The 22,528-nt window shown below is 39.6% G+C and overlaps 1 protein-coding gene across 1 annotated transcript in view; it reads right to left on the reverse strand.

Moving 5' to 3' along the window:
- Positions 1-1,610: 1,610 nt before the first annotated feature.
- The window catches only part of LOC129448341 (carboxypeptidase Q), a 59,027-nt gene continuing 38,109 nt past the window's right edge, over positions 1,611-22,528 (reverse strand). The window contains exons 6-8 of the mRNA XM_055210670.2: positions 17,903-17,994; positions 13,936-14,137; positions 1,611-2,606 (exon numbers count right to left, since the gene is read on the reverse strand). Of these exons, the coding sequence (XP_055066645.2) occupies positions 2,446-2,606; positions 13,936-14,137; positions 17,903-17,994 (455 nt within the window). The 3' untranslated portion in view covers positions 1,611-2,445. The remainder of the gene's footprint in view (positions 2,607-13,935; positions 14,138-17,902; positions 17,995-22,528) is intronic.

Consider the following 22,528-nt stretch of genomic DNA (forward strand, 5'->3'; position numbering starts at 1 on the left):
GTGTGAACCCACAGTAAAGCAGGTAACGCGACGCCCCGCGTTTGGTGTGTACATAGCATTAGATCAAATGTAGGATGGTTTGTGTGCAGCATTTTATAAATTAGCAAAATTGTAAATGAGCAAAATTGACCATTACCGTACAGTAGGCCTACTTGGTCTAACCAGTAACCAGACGTATCTAAATATCACTCTTACCGTGGGTTCACACCAGCCGCGTTTGAGGCGTCAAAATCGCGTCTACCGCATCTAGTTTGCTGCTTGAACATTTTGAGTTTTCTCGTTTAATTCGCGTGTGAAATTCTAGGCATGGGAGTGGCTTCTGCGACTCGCTCGCTTCCTGTGATCACGTCACTACAAGAGCAAGCTCCTGATTGGTTAAGGCAGCGCGTTTTTCCGCCAAAGTTATCAACACGCGCATTTGCTGCGGCAACACTCAATTCACTGCGTTCACGCGAACCAGACACACGAATAAAGAAAAAGGAGGACAAGGACACACGATCCTAATGGAAAAAGAAACATTTCACATTACGAAAGTCCAAACATTAGTCAATCCCTGAGAGCCATCACACTTTAGATCGACATTGTACTACACAGGCCTTGCCATCAACAACTTTGTAGAAAAAGGAGGGGCTGGTTTTAATATTATATTAAACGCCGCTTTTTACGGCGTCTTTGTCAGAAGAAAGCGCCGTAAATTACGGCGTACTACGAAAGGCCTATGACACCGTCATTGATATGATTATAAAACGCCGTAAATAACGGCGGTTTGCTGTGATACCGCCATAATTGTTAGCTAAAACGGCGTACTTTACGGCGTCTTTTCGACTTGAACGCCGTAAAAATCGGCGTTTTAAAGATGACGCGTGTTTGGTAAGTGGGGTCAATTGAACTATTTGGCGTTCCATAGGAATCGTGTCTACCGCGCCGCGCTAAACACCTCATTCGCGCCGCGAGACCTCTAGACGTGCGTCAATGAATGTGAATGCAGCATTAAGTCTTACATTTTTTTTATCAGCAATAATAATAATATGTGAAAAATTCAAGTGAAAAATTCATACCCCAATATTTTTTTTCATTTCCACAGATCATGACATTTGTTTCAGTGACACATGTGCATGATGTTTGTATGATTCGGGAATCATTCAGGATATGATGAGTAGTAAATATTAAGTAAGATTATCTTGCAAGCTTAAATGTCATCTAAATCTAAGTTGTCATAGAAACAAGAACTTACTTCTTTGATGTAACTGAAAACCAGCCATTAAGTGCAGACAGACATGGGCACAGGCACATAAAGTCAACATAATGGACACGCAGGATTACTCCTGCATTTCCATTGCCTGATAAACACAACACTATAGTATACGTGACACTGGACCACAAAACCAGCCATAAGTCGCACGCGGTACCTTATTTTGTAGAAATAGCTATCAATACATTGTATGGGTCAAAATTATTTATTTTTTATGCTACAAATCCTTAAGATATTAAGTAAAGATCATGTTTTATTATTAAGATATTTTGTACATTTACAACTGTAAATACATGTATATCCAAAATGTATTTATCATTAATAATAGGATTTGCTAAGAACGTCATTTAGAAAACTGTAAAAGGCAATTTTCTCTTTATTTCACTTTTTTTACATATTTGAAAATGCAACAATGCAGAAAGGTGCTTGCAGGGTTAGGAGATACAATATACAGTTTGTAAAGTTTAAAAGTCATTATGTACATGTTTTAAGTCCCCATGAAACATGGAAACCAATGTATCATACAATTATGTTGAATAGCGTAAGTGTTAGTACAAATAACCACCCCACAAGCTTATAACTTATCTAAAGGGTCTTTTTTTCTTCATTATAACAAGGCTAAAATGAGCATTACTATATCTAACTTTAATATGATGGAGCTCTATTACATTCCTGGTAATGCATGACATTATATGTCACATCCCTACTTCTCCATCTGAAAACTTGCGTAATAGATATATAGAGGAAGAATGATTGGCTAAAAGCGTATTCATAACGTCATGACCACATGTTTGTTTTTAGAAATGAGAACTGCTGGGATCATGAGATCTGATGATTCTGGCTCATCTTGTGAAATCATAAAGTACTATATGACAGCATATCAGCCTCACTGTGTTTTTGTAGTTTATGTAAAAGTGTGCAAGCAAGGCTCTGCAACCTAAATTCAGAGGATACTTTAAGTGGTATGTATTTATTCAAAACATTTTATGTACACATTACGGCTTACTTAAATCTTACAAATTATCCGACTGGAACGATATATTAATTTACAGTATAAAAAGAAACTACCCACTAGAAAATAAAAGAAAATTACACAACAGTGGTACATACTGGAGTGATCATAGTTGTAGCTCAAGTTAAATCACAGGGTTGCTGACAGAGAAAGGTTTGATTTGTAGTTTCAGAGTGATTTGTTATCTAGGGAGCATTTCCTCCAGGTCAGCCACCACATAAGCCACTACGGCCCACACAGCTGAACACAGGTTCATCTCCTCTGGATCCTGAACGCTCATCGTGTCTCCATCGCTGTGATGAAACCAGAAATACCTTTGATCTGCAGTGTGCAGACTGGCACCTGAAACAAAAAGAGACAGCAGATTTAATATAGTGTACAGTAGTTCTGTGTTTTGCCTGATTTAAAGGTGCCAAAGAATGCATTAAAGTAATATGTTACATTTTATCCATGATATCTACATAGAAGGTATGTGGCTTTATTAAGTGCAAAAATAATTTTTCATGTCCATTTACGACCCTAGGATTTGCCATTAGAATAAAATGGTCTATTATTACGTTATTTGAAAGGATCATGAATAATAATGTTGAGCTTTGCTCTGATTGGCTGTTTCACAATGCAGCTTCTTTCAGTAGCTCTGTGTGTGTGTAAACACACCTTATGTTTGAGCTTGTATCAGAAAAAGATACAGAATTTGAGGAAAAAATAATTGTTTGGAGATTGTTAATAGACGTTTCTGAGTGGAAAGTTTGTGTTTTTTCAGTATGGACCTGCAAAATGTAACTGTAACGTCAATAGTAGAACTTCAGCCTAAATGCTAGCATTTAGCGCTAACTTAGCAGTCACAACTTTATTTTTAGCATACATCTCGGGCGTACATCTTAACTGTAACATCACATAGACTGTAAAAAAAGATGCACGACGCCTGTTCGCTCTCTTCCATTGGTGAAAAGTGAAGCCGCCAGTGTCCCGATATGGCGCTGACATCTTGGGCCTTGAGTCTGCGCAGTATCGATTTCGGGACCACTCATGCGCAGTAGTGAGCAGGAAGTAAAGCAGCAAAATCAAGACCCCGCTCTCGCAGAATGCGCATATCAGACGATATCACAGCTGTCAATCATGACGTGACACCACCCTTTTTATATCATTAAATAACTAACTAAAAACAAACTTTTATTAAAAACAAACACTTGTATTTACATAAGATTGATAAAAACTACAGGAAATTACAGAAACCAGCTTCAGAAAAACATAAATTGATGTGTAATTAAATTTTTTAGTTGGTCTCAAGTCCCATTGAATAACATGGGGAGGCGGGGTTTATGACCTATACTGGGACCAGTCACTGGGGGGCGATCGAGAAGTTTTGGCTTCACTTTTTAGGGCTTGTGTGGCACGCTTGTACTGTAACATCACAGTTGGTCTTTTGCATGTACAAGGTTTACATGAGAAGGAGGAAACAATCAGGTTTTGTTTTACTTCTTGGTTGTATAAGTTGCGGAAGTGGATAATAGGGGTATTGCGGAAAGCCAGAAATTCTCGTCATTGGCAGGGAAGCGTTTTCTCTTAATTGACGAGTTATCTCTTCAATGGCGGGGAAAGAGTTAAAAAAGCAATGTATTTCCTATAAAAATTTATATTTGGTGGACCTACACAGAAATCATTGAACTATTATGAGATTCATGAGTGATTCACAGCACAGAAAGATTTGACTAGGGCTGGGCGATTAATCGAAAAATAACCGAAACCGAAATTCAGAACCTCTAACCGACATTATTTTATCATGTCGGTTATTTCGGTTTTTAATCCTGTTAATACTTTCCCTTTAAAAACAAACTGCTGCGTGTGATGTTGCGTAACTCCGCCCCGTCCTGTCAGTGGCACAGCGAAACATGGAGGAGAACTCAAACACTGTTTAACTGAGCAGCAGGATCATCTAGTGCCCAAAAGAAGCACAGTACTTTTCTTTTTTTAAGAAGTACTCGCGAATGTGCAGGCACCTGTGACAAAAATACGGAATGCGCGATCGGATTTTTACCGCACACGCGCTCAGTTTAATCTACCGATGGGTCTCTAAGCAGCCCGGGTAATGTCATCACATCTCACTCACTCAAAACCGCGAAAAGACGCGCCCGCGTGAGTTTAATTAGACACTTCAGAGATGACGGAGAGAGAGAACGGGAGAACTTCTAGTCTACATTAACACCAAAAGCATTACAGATGAGAATAAATGTCTTAGACATCAGTGCCCAGTTAAGAAAAAATGGATTGAATACAAGAAATGTGTAAAGAATACAGTCCAAGTATGTATTTTGCCCTACTCATCTCATTACAATATGCTATCTGGATACAACTTATTATGTATGTATCTGATGTCTATAATTAGTCATGGGGGTTGTATGATTCTTTGGTTCATAACTTCCCATTCTGAAAGTTTCATCAATTGTACATAATGACATGCAACATCTGCATAGAGTTAAGTCTATTTAATATTTTTCAGTAATGCAGTTATTTTGGGAAAAATGTGAATAATTGCATTGCAGGCTGATTTAAGGTGTGCCCTAAACTTTCCAACCTTGTCAGGGAACTATGAGGCAAAAAAATAATCGTTTATTAATCGTAACCGATGTCAAATGTTAGATTAACCGAGGTTTTGATTTTAGGTCAAATCGCCCAGCCCTAGATTTGACTATAGACCGTTTCATCAGGCGCACGTGCGGTGACGCGATAAGCGTCTGGTCCGAACTTTACTTCCGGTTTCTGTTTGTTTAATGGTCTGACTAGTTGCTGAAACTGAACTCTTATACAAATACCTTGTTGAAAATGTTTTGGGTTCCTATGTAATCAACGTGTTGTTTATTTTGCTTGTTATATAAATACACTACTTTAAAAGGACTTTTTTGTTATTTATTCTTTGCCGAGTTTACCGGAAGTTACGTGATGACCACGAAAGCCGCGTGTTTATGTTGTTACTGCTGAAACCGTCTAAATAACGGCTTTTTAAAATATTTTTTCTTAGGAGGAGGCATTTAGCAGCTTTTGGATCTGAGCTTTTTATTTCTTTCCATTTGATCATACACCAGATAGGCTTTCATATTTCCACTAATATTTCCTTTGTGGTAAATCGTGGTAAGATGTAGGCATAACCCAAAGTGCTGCTGATGAAAAGCGTCTTATGATTATGACTAGACAACAGCATACAATTTTCAAAATGGTTTCAATATACAGTAAGTGTGACACAAAAGTGTTTACATTGTCCACCATACCCTTTCTTCTCTTTGTTTAGAGAAGCAGTGGAACACAAGAGGAAAAAAATCCAGCGTGCATGTGGTTGCAGTTAAAACCTGTTTGCCTGCCATCTATGTCTGTACCGATTCCATATGTGAACAAACGCCATTCATCCAAGATTCATTATTCCCCTGGAAATTCAGTGAGGGAGACAGAGAGTCTTGTTCGACCTTAGAAGGGTGTTTGGTGAAGCATTGCTTATTCTTTGGCCTAGAATCAATAGTGTGAGGTGTATGGGGTATAGCGCATACTACAGAGACCGTCCTGAGGAGCAATGAACTGAAAAAAACGCAGCGTTGAGGCTTTATTCATATAGACCGAGACCTCCAATATAAACAGAACTGTCAGTGATGGTTTTAAAACATCCACTTGATTACATATTTACCAAAAATATAAATTGGGATTTTGGACCCGTCCTATAAATACCCAACAGCAAGAGCAGATTGAGTTTGGTAAGCTGCCACGACTGTGGCAGAAATCATTTTTTTATCCTCGGGAGAGGTTGGCCTTTCGAAATGAATTGACTTTAAAGACGGCGCCAAGATTTCATGTTTGAGTTTGCAGCCTGGTCAAGGGGAAAAACTGCCGAGCCACTCGTGATTACACACCAAATGCGGCACAAAATCTTCCGATAATGGAAAAGGCCAACCTCAGCTCGGCGGCTCCGCGTAGCCGCGGTGTTTGGACAGCTGGGGCCGTGATTCATTTGTTTAATGTATTGGATTTAAACTTCGGCAGAGTTTCGCCGTATGTTTCTACACGCCTCCTGATGCGCTCATTTTTCTTTAGATACTGCAGTCGATCCATCTGATAACCGATTCTTTAGTGTGACACAGTTCACTGCTGGTTAAAGCAATCAGACTGGTGACTACAGACATTAATGGGATTTATTCGGCCCAATGCTTGAGTAATTTAATATGATGATGGGTAATGGCGTATGCATGATCGCTTGTTAGCCTAGAACACTGCGGAAAAGACACATCCGCCGTATAAACCGTACAAACATACATTTCCTGCCAGATCAAAGGCATCGGCCATAGTTTTATGATAATAATGGTGACTGAAAAGATCAATAGTCATAATATAAGGGAGAGTATTTGCCTGTTAGAAGATACACTACATTGCACCTGTCTGAATCTGCTCCTCGGGGTTAACTATGTGAGCTGTCTTCATTTCTGCCAAGTGTTTCAGAGAGCTCATTTCACAGACCATTGACTGAACTCAAACAATTAATGCACTTTCATTCGGTCATTAGAATACTGCAGTCCCTGAGAGTTTGTATAAGCACGGTACAAAACTTTAGGAGTGTAAATGAAACACATTACACGTGTTAAAATCAAACCATGCATGAATAGTGAATGGCTTTTAAATAAAGAGGCTTTTTACTTTTGATAATACTATGACTAGTCTAAAAGCCAGCATAAAATAGATGCAAATGAATATATGGGAAACCTCTGTATCCACTCTCATAAGAGCTATCCATTCATCTTCTATTTCAGATAGAGCTTATTTATGAGATTGGGGATGTTGTAAAAACATTTATTTCGCTCAGTAAAAGCTTATATTTTAAGTTATTGCCTACTTATCATGCAAACATCTAGTGTGGATCTTTTTTTTATCGCTGGAGCATATAAGTAAAACAAATAAAATGCAGTGAGTGGTTGTGACTAAACTAATATCTGATTTTATCTTCACTGAGTGCTTGTGTATTATATATTACAGGATTTCATTATACCATGGGGCTGATGAATGCTTTATCCTGATTGGTTGAGAAATGTTGGATATGGATTATTTTTCAATAAACGTACACCTAACCTGTTAAATGTCTCTGCTTTGCATTGGGCCACATTGCCACCTTGGGTGTGCAGTATTTTCAAATAATTCAACGGCCCTTTATCAATTATGTAAGGAATAATTGATGACGGTCCTTTGAATTATTAAAAAATAATGCACATCCAAGATGATAATGCAGCTGCTGTACACCACAGGTGTGCATTATTTTCAAATAATTCAAAGGACCGGAGTCAATTATTTTACTTATACCAGGGTTACCACAGACATTCATCTGGTGGTTATGTAAGGAATATATTATAATTTTGCTATTATAATCACAGCACCGCAGTGGCATCTTCTCATTCTACATACAGTATGTACTGTATATTGCTGTTGCAGTAAAACGCATTGCCACATCAAATCTGTAATAAGCACCTAGTATATAGCCTACAACTAACGCAGGTTGGTAAACTTAACTGTTGTCATAATAATCAACACATGGTAAAAGATTGTTGGTTAAACTAACTTTGAAAAGTAAGTTACCTGGTTGCCCTAAAATTTTGAGTTAATTTTAACTTTAAACATTTTTACTAGGTTGATCTAATATTACCCTCAAAAAAACAGAAAGCCTGTCAGATTCTTAAGGCATGTAATTATTTTTCATATTTTTATATAATATTTTTCCCCCCTAGCAACAATGTCTTTATTTTCATTTTAAATTATTTAATTTTGTGTTATTTTTGTTCATTTTCATACAATTTATATTTGGATACATTGCTGTAATATTTATATTACTGTCAATTGTTTAATAAAAAATAAATAAAAATAAAAATATTTTTAAGTAGCCTAGCTAACACCAGACCAGTCTAATAGAAAATGAGACGTGGTCTGGGAACCATATGCTCATTCTCTCGTATTTGAGGCATGGTTTACGAATGCCCATAGCCGTTTATTTGGTGCTACAAATGTCTATCAAATGCATCTGTACGTAGCTCATAGCCAATCGTTTCAATTATACCAGATGATGAATGGATAGCGACATAAATTCAAACATCAACAACTTTTATCAGGTACGTGTGCGCAAAGCTGAAAGCTATGCAATTAAACTGATAGCTGTATGTTGATATTGAAAAGCAACACAACTTAGTGGCAATGTGACAAACACAGTAGGTAGGCTACAAGCATAATGACAATATGATATTAGTAAATACCACTTTCCATTTATAAGTTAAATGGACTTCGTCGACGATGATGCCTAGCAGGTTGGTCATATAAAACTCTTCCTTCTTGGAAATGAAATTGTTTAACGCAAAAAGTTGCTCTTTTTTAAAATAAACTTGCGTTCAAAACTACTTAGAACACTATCTAATGCTGCATTAAAAAGTAACTTCGCGTCTGGTGCTAGTGATGGTCGCTTTTAAAGCATTGCTTCGAAAGGCTTTGAAACTTTGACGAATCTTTTGTTTCAAATCATTGGTTCAGAGCGTGCTTTAAAACTGGCCAAGTCATTACGTCATAACTGTTTCAAAACGTTTCGAAAATCCGGAGATTCACCACTAGGGGGAGTTGTAAAAAAAGGGTAAAAGTGTTTGGACAGAACTGCTTTTACACTATTTTGACCAGGAGGTGTCGGCAGCGTGTGTGGTGTTTCGAACACTTCGAAAAACTGAATCAATTTTCGTAGCAATTGGTTCAATTGATCCGAAGCTTCAAAAAGCTTTGTTTCTCCCATAGCTATCTGCTCCCGCGTTGGAAAAATAAAACGGCTTCGGTGTGTCGCATAGACGTCGTCATTGTCTTGCTTCCCCCTTCCACGTTCTGTGATTGGTTCCCTATTTCAGGGGAAAAATTGGTCCATGGTTTCCATGCTAGACTTGCAGCATGAATAAATTTGCGCGAAAGGCAGCATGGGGGAATCCAGGCTAATTTTTAAGTTGATTTAACAACTAATTTTTTTCAAAGTATTTTTTTAAGCGTAAAATACTTTAAAGAGCACTTATTTCATCGCTAAAAAACAACGTTATTTTGTGTATTTGGTATGATACAATGTGTGCAGTGGTTTATGGTTAAAAAAAACATATTATTTTCAATTTTTTTGCTCCAGATATCCCTGCCTTCTTCACATGCTCTTATTTTTTACAAAGCTCACCGATCTGACAAAAAAGTGCTGGGTCCTCTGATTGGCCAGCTTACCAGTACATTGTGATTGGCCTTCTTACCATGTTTTAAAGATTAGCTCACAATGCAATGCTGACAGGAGTTAATATCGTCTTTACTACCTTATTAATTCAAGCTGAATCTGATCCAGAAAATGCAGATGACCAAGTTGATTGATCAACTTTGCCAATGTGGCTTGAACAGGATGTAACAGATTGGTAAGGTAAGATACTAAAACATTAAAGGACAAGTTTGGTATTTTACACTTAAAGCCCTGTTTTCAGATTGTTTACGTTGAAATAGAACGGTTTTGACTGAAATTTTGACATATGTGGCTGCCCCTAGAATTTTCGGGTGTTTGTGTTTCACCTCCCACCTCTACAATGGGTTTAATAGTGGACTGGAACAATCCTTCCTAAAATGCATTAAACTTTCGTTTACAAAGACGTGAAACTCACCGAGTGGTCAGGGGTGTTCACTGATATGCTCACACAAAAATCGCTGCAAATTACGCATTCCAACAGGTTTTATCGTAGTTTTTGCCAACTCCATTGACTTGTATTAGATGTGCTGTGAGGTACGATATTTGTAGAACTTTGTTTCTATTTCCTGCAATTGGCAAAGGTGGATTAGCGCCACCAACTGGGCTGGAGTGTCTATTATTCAAGCTCTCAGCCGAAGAATGTACGGGTGTGAGGCGTTTGGAAAAATAGGTCCACAATAGTGATGCACCGATGTATCGGCCGCCGATATTTATCGGCTGATTTTTGATGAATTTGAAACCATCGGCATATCGGCAATAGCACGAGAAACGCTGATACCGATTGTTTATTAATTAACTGCCTAAAGAAATCCATTATATGTAAAAAATGAGTTAATGTTGTGTGAGGGTTGAGGAACAGATGAACCCAAACGCAACGATGTCGGGGAAAAACAGATAACACTTTATTTTAAATACACAAAAACAAAAACCCACGAGGGGTACACAACATGAAACTGACAGATAATATTAAGACTTGACTAGATGACTTGACTCGATAGGAAGACTCGAACGTACACGAAACACGATGTCACAACACAATGATCCTGCACAGAACTAAAGATACACTGACATTAAATAGAATGAACCAAACAAGATAACGAGCGGGGAACAGGTGATGGGAATAAACTAATGATTACCAATAAGCAGGAGAACGAGGGGGCGGGGACAAAAGACAAGACACCGGAGGGACATGCCAAACACAAAAACAAGGCATGAACCTCCACACAAGGCCAGGGACTGCCAGAACTCTGCCACCATGACAAAAGACTTTAAGGCAGAGTCCTGACAGTAGCCCTCCCTCAAAGGACGCCACATGGCGTCCAAAAAGGGAACACACAAGACAAGAGAACATGACAAAATTAACATGACAAGACTAGAAGACATCAGACTAAAACTTAACAAACAAGAGGTGCCAAAAACAAGATAAAACAAAACTAAATCAAACACACATAAGTCCACAAGATACTAAAACAGGACAGTCCACGGGGGTTTGGGGCAAGGACGCAGCTGGGACGGCGCGGGCTGAATCAACCGCGCGGGATGCGCGGGACGGGTCGGCGGCACGGGCTCTGTCGGCGGCTCCGGCAGTGGCTGCGCGGACTGCGCGGGCTCCGGCTCTGGCTGCGCGGACTGCGCGGGCTCCGGCTCTGGCTGCGCGGGCTCCGGCTCTGGCTGCGCGGGCTCCGGCTCTGGCTGCGCGGACTGCGCGGGCTCCGGCTCTGGCTGCGCGGACTGCGCGGGCTCCGGCTCTGGCTGCGCGGACTGCGCGGGCTCCGGCTCTGGCTGCGCGGACTGCGCGGGCTCCGGCTCTGGCTGCGCGGACTGCGCGGGCTCCGGCTCTGGCTGCGCGGACTGCGCGGGCTCCGGCTCTGGCTGCGCGGACTGCGCGGGCTCCGGCTCTGGCTGCGCGGACTAGGAGGAGTCGTGAGCATTTCTACTCCGTGCTCTGGAGAGCCATCGCCATGCCAGAGCCTTTTCTCAAGAGGTCTGCCGCCGTGCTCGGTCCGTTCCTCGGCTTGGCCGCAGTGAGGTTTACTGCAGCTCGCGGGATGGCTGAGCTTGAGCCAGAGCCAGAGCCGGAGCCCGCGCAGTCCGCGCAGCCAGAGCCGGAGCCCGCGCAGCCAGAGCCGGAGCCCGCGCAGTCCGCGCAGCCAGAGCCGGAGCCCGCGCAGCCAGAGCCGGAGCCCGCGCAGTCCGCGCAGCCAGAGCCGGAGCCCGCGCAGTCCGCGCAGCCAGAGCCGGAGCCCGCGCAGTCCGCGCAGCCAGAGCCGGAGCCCGCGCAGCCAGAGCCGGAGCCCGCGCAGTCCGCGCAGCCAGAGCCGGAGCCTGCGCAGTCCGCGCAGCCACTGCCGGAGCCGCCGACCTGTCTCGCGCATCCCGCGTGGTCGATTCAGCCCGCGCAGTCCCAGCTGCGTCCTCGCCCCAAACCCCCGTGGACTGTTGTGATTTGAGTGTCTTGTGGACTTCAGTGTGTTTGATAAGTTTTGTTTTGCACCTTTTGTTATTTTATAGTCTGATGTGTTCATAGTCTTGTCATGTGTATTATCTGTCATGTTCTTGTCTTGTGTGTTCCCTTTTTGGACGCCAGGTGGCGTCCTTTGAGAGAGGGCTACTGTCAGGACTCTGCCTTGAAGTCTTGTTATATTTGTATTTTGTCATGGTGGCAGAGTTCTGACAGTCCCTGGCCTTGTGTGGAGGTTCATGCCTTGTTTTTGTGTTTGGCATGTACCTCCGGTGTCTTGTCATTTGTCCCCGCTCCCTCGTCCTCCTGCTTATTGTTAATTATCACTTATTCCCATCACCTGTTCCCGCTTGTTACCTTGTTTGCTTTCTTCTATTTAATGTCAGTGTATCTTTTGTTCTGTGCAGGTTCATTGTGTTCTGTTCTCGTGGTCGTGTTGCTGTCTAGTCTAGTAATCCAGTCATAGTGAAGTGTTATATGTTTTCATGTTTTGTACCCCCTCGTGGGTTTTGTTTTGTCAAAAGAATAAAGTGTTTTCTGTTTATCCCTGACATGGTTGCGTTTGGGTTCATCTGTCCAGCAATCCTCACAATGTTGTTTATCAAATAAATGCTGAATAGCAAAAACCACCTTTGAAGGTTGTCATGCTGTCTTATTATATTTGTTTTAGCTTAATTTGTGCCTCTCTTATTTTGTTGGTCAGTTGAATGTTAATTAGATCCAATCCATGTTCAGTAAAAATAATTTGATGCAGAAATAAACTAGCTAATAGACCAACTGTATAGTATTGTATACAAGTGTTTAATATTGGTATCGGCACCGGTCAGAAGTTGTCTGTTTAAATCGGCATCGGTATCGGCCCAAACAAATCCTATCGTTGCATCCCTAGTCCACAAGTTAACAACGAATGCTAAAACACCTGTTGGAAAGCATCTTTTGCAGCGATTTTTGTGTGAGCATATCAACGAACACCCCTGACCACTCGGTGAGTTTCACGTCTTTGTAAACGAAAGTTTAATGCATTTTAGAAGGGATTGTTCCAGCGCACCATTAAACCCATTTTAGAAGTGGGAGGTGAAACACAAACACCCGAAAATTTTCAGGGCAGCCGCATATGTCGAAATTTCAGTCAAAAGCGTTCTATTTCATCATAAACAATCTGAAAACAGGGCTTTAAGTGTAAAATACCGAACTTGTCCTTTAAAACCATGTCGGCATTTCTGATCGTAGAAACAACAAACAACAAGCTCTACTACGTGTTACAAAATAAAGTTATTTTTTTAAGTTGATACAATTTTTATAGTGTAAGAATCAGTGCTTGAAGTGGGCCGGTACATGTTGCCAATACTGTGCCTCTACAAGTAAAAGTGTCAGTGAATGGGTGATTAATACTAATGACATCACACTACAGGGCGGGGCACTAAATGAATTATCTGATTTATCTATCATCTCGACAAATCATGCAGATAATAGCCATTCACATGAAGTTTTCTTTCACAATTTGAAGAGGACCAAGGATGTGAGTCATAACTTCACCAGGATAATGTAAAAACCGTCCGTGAGCAAACCTGTCCCTGCGGTTCTAACAGGCAGACTGCTACAGCAGCAGCACAAGCAACATTACCGCTGTTATTACATCAGACAGTGATGTGAACAATAACGTGATCATGAGTAGCCAGAACCAGCTAATTCTTTTACGAGCCTGTTTCATGAGGTAAACATTTCCTAAACACTTTAGAACAGAATTAAGCTTTTATCCTATATCTTTTAACAATGGGTATACATCAGTGTAATAGATTACAAGTGAAATAATTTACCATTAAATGTGATGCGCACACACACACACACACACACACACACACATACTACCAATATCTTTTTCCCCACTTCAAGCACTGGTAATAATGTCTAAATTAACAAAATAAAATTCAGCCCTAAATCAAACTGACCTGGAACCCCAGCCTGCATCCACATGTTAATGTCTGTCCCCTCTCCTTCCCGCTCAAGAGACGTGACATTGATGGGAGCCAACAGTTTCATCACCTCCTGCATGATCGCCCGAGCTTTGTCACTGCCTGTGAACTGCAGTCCCACGGGCCTGAAGGTGCCCAAGTCAGACTCCATTACCAAGTCAAAGTTCGAGATGTTTGCCTAAGAAGAAACAGAGGAAAAGTCAGCCCTAAATTACAGAATAACCTACAAATCTAAAGAATCTCCATAAAGTCGAGATGAATTGTGCACGAATGTATGAATCAATGTATGTAACGCTGAATTCCTTTGTGTAACGTACAGTATGTCCTGAAAAGAAAGATGATTAGTGTCATTCTCAACAGTATGCATTACCAGTCCAACTGGGACAAAGTTCTACCCACAATCTACATAACTGGACCTAATACAGTAAAAAGCCGGATCGGTGGCCAAAACGCAGCATATGAATCCTGCTTGGCCAGAAACCACTGCTCTCTGATCAGAATCCAACCTCATAAAAGGAAAAAAAAACAAATCCCGTGGTAGTATGCAGATACAATAGAGGTACAAATCCAACTGCTGGCTAAATTGTTCCATACTATAAAGTATTACTTTACCTGACAAATACAGTTAACTGCACAGTTCGATCCAAAACTATAGTCCAAGTAAAACATTACTGACAGAAATAAAATAAGGATGGACGGGCACCGCAAGTCCTTGGGTTTGCGTGGGAAATTCCAGCCAATTTGCTTTTCCTGCTATGCTAGGACCAACTAATATTTTTCACTGGCAAGATAAAAAAAAGTAGATTTATTTCATACTGCAAATCTCAAGACAGTAAAATAAGCTATTTAAATGAGGTACATTGTACTTTGTACGTGATACGCTGAGACTAAGCTTAGAGGATCAGGGTAAATCTGTTTCAAATAGTACATTACATTAAATTCACATTAGATCTTGTTAGCCTTGATGGAGGATCTCAGAATTGCTCAAGGGCAAAAGAGCAGTTACACAACACACGGAGCAAAACCCACTCGCTTGTGAAACCCTTTAAATTAACATTTACAGCTAATGAAAAGTCTGAATTACTCTGAGCTTAATATCATTTACCAAATGGGCGGGTGGGATCAGAGCGAACCAAGCCCACTAGCACATGAAGTTTATTTGAAGTGGCATTTAAACGCGCTGTTTACTAAACGAATTATGCAAATCAGGTACAACGCAAACGTGGGCAGAAAATCTGTGTTGAGCGCTATTTGCACGCTGCGGTTTCCGATCATGCGGGTCGGTCCTGGGTGCTATGCAGACTATTACCATCTGGCATTATGGCAGGTGGTGGCACCGAGTGCAGTGGTTCACCTGTTTTGTGAATCTAGCACATAAAACACATAAAACAGATGAGTTTAGTTGAGTTGCCACGTTATAAAAGTTTATGAGGCGGTTTCCCAGACTAAAATGCATGTTTGAGTTGCTTTAATTTAAAAACATATTGTACTGATCTATTATAATGTATATCAGTGCCACTAGCTGCGGTTCCATTACAGAGTTGCGCAAAACTTTTGCGTTATTTTTAAATGTCAACAAAAGGCGGTGTTTCCATTAACCGATGAAACTTAGTTTGGATTTCCTCTCACAATGAGTCATTCCAAACACCAAATTGACTGATGCTGCTAGCATAACAAATATCACATTCACTGCACTACGCATTATTTTTAACCGAAGGAGACATAAAGGGGATTGCACACCAAGTGAGAAGCGCCGTGTATTAAACACATTGTTTTCTATGAATGTACACACACCGGCGACATCTGAACGCTGCTCAAATCCCTGCTGCGCCACTCATTTAGTTTAACATTACATAACTTCATATTTGTCCCAAATTGTTAATGATTAACATGCTAACTGCTAACTAATATTTTGCTGTAGACTCTGTCTGACTAAGCTCGCGCTATTTAATGTGCACATCCGGTGTGTGATACCTGTGAGTTGTCCTACACGCGACACGATGCAGTGCTTCTTGCCAATTTAAGAGTATTATCCGAACATAAATACCAAGGAAATCCCCTTTTATGCTAAGATGTAGGAGTGTTATCCAAACATTATTTGCAATGAAAGCCTCTTATACTAGGGAGCAGACACAAATTGAGGTGTTTCTGGGAGGTTTTAGTCTTCAAATAATGATTGTGTGACTTACTTGCATCAGGTGACCTGAAAATGCGAATAAACTGTTTCCATTGCGAAATACACCTTTTCCGAATTGCTCGAAAAACCACATCATGCGAGCGTAAAAACATTTTTGCGATATGTGGAAGGTTTTGCGAAACTGACATGTTTCTATTGGCTGTATTTTCAATTAGCAATGTCAATTTGCGCAATTTTAAAGGGACACAAATTTTTAGCTCCCCTAGTCTTAAACATTTGATGTTTACCATTTTGGAATCCATTCAGCCGATCTCCGGCTCTGGCGCTACTACTTTTAGCATAGCTTAGCATAATTCATTGAATCTGATTGGACCATTAGCATTGCGCTAAAAAAATAACCAAAGAGTTTCGATATTTTTCCTATATATTTGAAACTTGACTCTTCTGTAGTTACATCATGTACTAAGACCGACGGCAAATTAAAAGTTACGATTTTCTAGGCTAATATGGCTAGGAACTATACTCTCATTCTGGTGTAATAATCAAGGACTTTGCGACCTCTGAGAAAATCGTGCTTCTCAGAGGTCCTCTGTGTTTTTAATCCCGTCCGAATTGGCCATGTCTGTGTTTTTCTCTGACGACCTCCGTAAGGATTCCAGAGCAATTTACCTACTGTTTTTCGCCGAACTCAGAGGTCCTCTGAGAAATTTAATCCTGTCCGAATGCAAATGTCTGTGTTTGCCCGCAATATCTTTTGAAAACGCGGTTCATTTCGTGTTTTGGCCAACGTGATCTGCCGTAAGGTCTTACTAATGCGCATATATTGTATTTCCTGAGTCCCATTCATTCAGATATGAATGTTTTTTCGCATTCAGCAAAATAAAATAATTAAATCAAGACGAGCTGAATATCATACACTGTTAAGACTGGCCACTGTATCATTAACGTTATTAGAAACTCCGTCCAAAGTTGTTCAACTCCGGAATGGTAATGTTAATTAATAAAGATATTAAATTGTTATTAATCATTATTTCTTCATTTCTTTGTGTTTATCATAAGCAGACAGTTATATAAAACACGTAGGCTAACGTTACTTTAGTAGGATTTGTATATTTTATTTTGATTTTTTAAAATTAAATGAATAAATTGCATGTTCTGTCATAATTTTACATTTAAAGCAAAATATTAAACATTACAAACACGCGTATACAGAGCATGTGCTACTGCAACGCCCAAATGCATGAAACAGACACTCCCATCTCTGGAATAGCCTGCATCATTTTAATCCCGTCCGAATCGGTACATAAAATCACAGACATCCTGGGGGACACGTTGAAACTCAAACGTCGTTTGGAGAAACTAATCCCGTCCGAATAGTGCTTTAGTACACAATATAACTACAAAGGAGTCAAATTTTAAATAGGAAAAATATCCAAACTCTTTGGTCATTTTTGAGTGTGATGCTAATGGTCTAATCAGATTCAATGGATTATGCTAAGCTATGCTAAAAGTGGTACCGCCAGACCTGGAGATCAGCTGAATGGATTCCAAAACGGTTAAAATAAATGTGTACCTCTATGGAAGCTGGAAAATGAGCATATTTTCAAAAAAGCAGAGTGTCCCTTTAAACGTAATAGAATCGCAGCTACTGTTTTGTCTCGATATGCACACCAGTATTGTTTTTTGTAAGGTTTGTTTGTAAAAACAACTTAAATTTCCTAATGTCACCCTAGTCCTGGACTAATCTAAACCCTGTACGGGAAACCATCCCAAACAGGTTTAGCACGGTAGATAGGTGTGACTTGCCTTGTGACGTTCAAAGTACTGAGCAGCCCCAACTCCTCCTGGCTCCTCTGCAGACCACAGAACCGCCCTCAGTGTCCTTTTGGGACGCAGCCCTGGGGACCCAAGCAATCCACAGTATGAGGCAACCACATCATATTTCAGAATACATTTTCATAATACAGCAACTGTAATGCTGCCTCACAGGCTATCATCAAGGTTAGACAGATTGATCAATCTGATCTTTAATAGAAAAGACAGAAGAAATGAAATTTACATTTAAAATAAAACTAGATTTGTAAGGTCAGCTTGACACATCGCAGACCACATGCTGACGTTTCTAGGTACCGGATGATCTTGGCCCTTCAGACAGTTGCATACTGGGCGCTTCATAACTGTCTGTACCTCCAGTGGAGAAGAGATATTTCGGGCTTAATTGTGCAAGGAATTCTCAATGAACTGTCTGTACGTCTCCTAAACTACACAGACCGCATAGGAAACCTGGTCACTGTGTCCAACTCGGATGGCACAGCAGGAAACGGGGTAGAGAAAATGTTATACGCCAGAACGTGGTTCTATTACAAAACAGAGTCAAAGTCCAAACTTTTTAGGGGAAATAACTCTCAATATCGCAATAATGGATCACTCGCATACTAAAATCAGAGCCAAAGACTGGTTGAAATAAATGTTGTTGATAATAATTTAAAATGCTTACTCTAGCAGCACTGTAATGAATCATGTTGTTTGTGGTTATTGTGAGCTGTTATAGTTTTACTTTGCCAATGTTTTTGGCAAGAGGAAGATCTTAAATACAAATGAACACAACTCTCAGTGTTGCCTGTGCAATAAAGCAACAATAGAGTAGAAGAGGCCAAGAGACTCAGACTCCATTACATATTGACACTCGGCAGGAATTTTAATAATCCATATAATAATGGAATATATTCCCCATACACTTCACTTTTACACTTACAGCACATTTCTGCAAAACCATGTGTTGTAAGTGAAGGTCACACTTTCCAAACATGAACCAGTTACTCCTTGCATGCATGCATGAGATATATTTTTATGATATGGAAATCTGGAATAACTCATTCTGATTGGTTAATAACAGCATTGTAAGCTGTATAATTAACTGTTGTCATGGGCAACCAAATTTTTTCATAGCTTTACAGGTTTCATTTTTTTTGTACCACTGGCAGTCTCTTATTATTGACATAATGAAATATTTCCAACTCAAATCAATATTTAATATCCTAGTATTTATTTACTTGGTAAGAAGCTTTATTATAAGTTATTGTTAAGATGGAAAATCCCCTTAGGGTGATACTAGACTCTTTTATGATGTATATTCTATCCCCTCTTCCTAACTTAACCCTGAAACCTAACACTCACAAGAAATTGTGGCATTTATTAATAAAAAAAAATTGTAAGTCATGTATTCAAGGTTTATTATGTAGTTATAGACATGTCATTTGTATACACATAAATTTATACACATCCTCCACATAAACCAGAACACACACACACACACACACACACACACACACACACACACACACACACGTGTAGGTGATTTTAAGATATTCTTGACTATTGATAGTTTTCAGTCATGTGATCCACAAAGGGGATTGGCAGGCAAGAAAGCAACAGTTTACATTGGACTCTCCATAGAGAGGCAGCACAAGCAGGTCAATTTTCCATCTGGTTCAAGCCACGATTATTTAAATAACCTCTAAACTGAAGAAAATATGAACAAAAACTACATGGTTTGGGCAGTAACGATTATACACAGCACCCGATTCCATATTTTATAGTCACTAAAAACCGTGAGACCTCCACTTTGACTGTGTTTATATGTATTCGTGGAAAATTTCTCGCCTTATCCACCTTATTTTTAACGTAAATGTGGGCGGCGCCATCTTTGAGCTCATATGGGTAAAACTTACGGTGAGCCACTAAAGCTAATGGTAGTCTTATTGCGAGGGATACGAGTCTGCCGTTTTGACTGGCATTTTAATGCTTATTATGAAATCCAGGAAGACCGGCATACCGTATTTTCCGGACTATAAGTCGCTCCGGAGTATAAGTCGCATCAGTCAAAAAATGCATCATGAAGAGGAAAAAAACATATATAAGTCACACTGGACTATAAGTTGCATTTATTTAGGAAATTATTTTACGAAATCCAAGCCCAAGAACAGACATTTAATCTGGAAAGGCAAGTTATTCAGCTAAACAATGGTTTCTCACTCATTTCAAACTAGGGCTCCACGATTGATCGCAAAAAGAATCACGATCTCGATTCATATATACATGCGATCCTGTTTGTAAATGATGGCGATTATCTTGCATGTATAGTATTTCCCTGTATTCAGATGCTGCATTCAAATATTCAAGTATTTACATTACAACAATCCAGATGTTATGTCAGTCAAACTTGCTTACACCAACACAGTGTAAACCAATCAGACGCGATCGTTTCTCTCCTCTATTCTCCTAATTTGCTGCGTTTGGCTGTCACTCGCATTACGTATAACAAAGCGGCAAACCGGTCGGTTTACATGGTGGATTTGGAGTGGGAATTTTCACAAAAATCAGAGGAAAAACGAGCACCACTGCAGAAAATCCTGGTGGTGACAGAGAGAGTGACGATGCAGCAATATTGGTTACGAAAAAAGTAAGGAAATAAGTTATCTCTTGCCGTTTTTCAATCCGAAGCTGCAGCCTCCGGAGGTCGCATTTGCAGGCTGCATACGTCATCGAGCCTGGTTTATCTTAACTGAGCAAAACATTCGCAAGTCATTAACATATTACTACAATTTATGGTTAACTAAGAATAATAGTTAACTTTATAATCGTTAATATTCTGAAAGAAGACAGTCTTGATGACGTATGCAGCTTACAAATGCGACCTCCGGAAGCTGCAGCCTTCAGATTGAGAAACGGCCTCTGTATCATCGTTAAGTGTTTTTAAAGTTTTAAGGTCAGTATGAATAAATTTTGACATGTAAGTCGCACCTGACTATAAGTCGCAGGACCAGCCTAACCATGAAAAAAAGTGTGACTTATAGTCCGGAAAATACGGTAATTTGTGCAGTTAGGGGTTGCCATAATAGCTGATACAGATGCAGTAAATCTCTACAAAACATTTGTTTTAACCAAAATCCATGCACAAGAACTGAATGTGTATGTGGCGCTCCTGCATCTATTAACTGTATCCACACATCCATCCAGTAAAACCTTTCATAGAAACTGACAGTGAACAATAAATACAATAATTATTCAAAAACAACTAATATTATGCCGATAAAAATATGCTGATTTATTTATTCTGCTACTATATATTATTACAAAAATGAGATTACAGTACAGAATATATATGACATAACCTGCTTATTAGTTAATGTTTATAATAGTTTGTGATGTGTTTGCGCATACTTTTGTTATATTTTAAAATATTTTTTTAAATAAGCAAATAATTTCCTAAGCTCATGTCTTTTCTACTGCATAATAATATTTTCATAAAACGAAAACAATACTGAAAACATGTAATAGGAGTTTAATATGTTTATTATGGTTTGTTTAAATAACTTACAATGTGTTGAATGAGAAGCATAAGTTACTGCTGCTGTCGGATCGCATAAAGCTTGATGTGTAGCCATAAAAACTCAAATAAGTCGATTAAAAATTGCCGTTTTAAAAAACCTCACAACAGAGGGACAGTTTAAACCATCACCTGAAAAGGTCAAAAACAAGCAGTCTCGGTATATTCCATGTATTAAACACTCGAATGACTGTCCCATTGTAGAGATGCGGCATGTCTGTGCTTTTATATTTGCGCATTGAAGACCCGTCACCCCTGAGGAACAACATGAAACGATTGAATATATCTTTATATGATGTAACAGGACACTTCTTAATTTTATCCTCACACTGGCTCATACATGAAATTATGACCGTAATCATCATGGAAAACGTCGGCTCCAGTTCAGTGACAGTACGCACTGGAAGTCGCGCCCATCATTCGCGCAAAGTGTCATGGGGTGTAGGAATAGTGTGGATACTGCCGTCAGGATTATATTAATATTATATTATCATATTGTATTGTATTATAATATATGAAATAATCATATTAATGAAAAGCAATAATGTTCAGTCTCAGCACAAGTTTATTACTATTAGTACAACAAATTATCTAATAAAAGTGTTTGAAAGAATTTGTAAACATTGCATTTTTACTCTTTCATATCACTTTTGCATTTTCACATGACAACTCTTTAGCTAACTTTAGCAGTTAGTGTAACTAATCACTGTATTTGGTTTTCACACAAATCCAGCCAAGAAAATGACGCACAGATAATGATTAATGGCTGAAAATACAATGATGAATATTCCAGTGTTTATGTGAGGTTATCTTTGATGAAGTGATCACTGTAAATACAAGTGTATATTGACGGCTGCCGTTGTTTACCCTCACTGGGGACAGAGGCACATACGTTTGTCACAAAATTCACAAATTCCTCTTTTCTGGTTTCCAGGATTTTCTCTAGTCGGTTAGTGCATGTTATTGCACAACAACTATTCAGTGTTTAGGCTAAACCAAAATAATCACGACTCACTTCTTAACCTGCGGTCAATGGCAGATAG

The sequence above is a fragment of the Misgurnus anguillicaudatus genome, chromosome 10, assembly GCF_027580225.2.
Source record: "Misgurnus anguillicaudatus chromosome 10, ASM2758022v2, whole genome shotgun sequence".
NCBI lineage: Eukaryota > Metazoa > Chordata > Actinopteri > Cypriniformes > Cobitidae > Misgurnus > Misgurnus anguillicaudatus.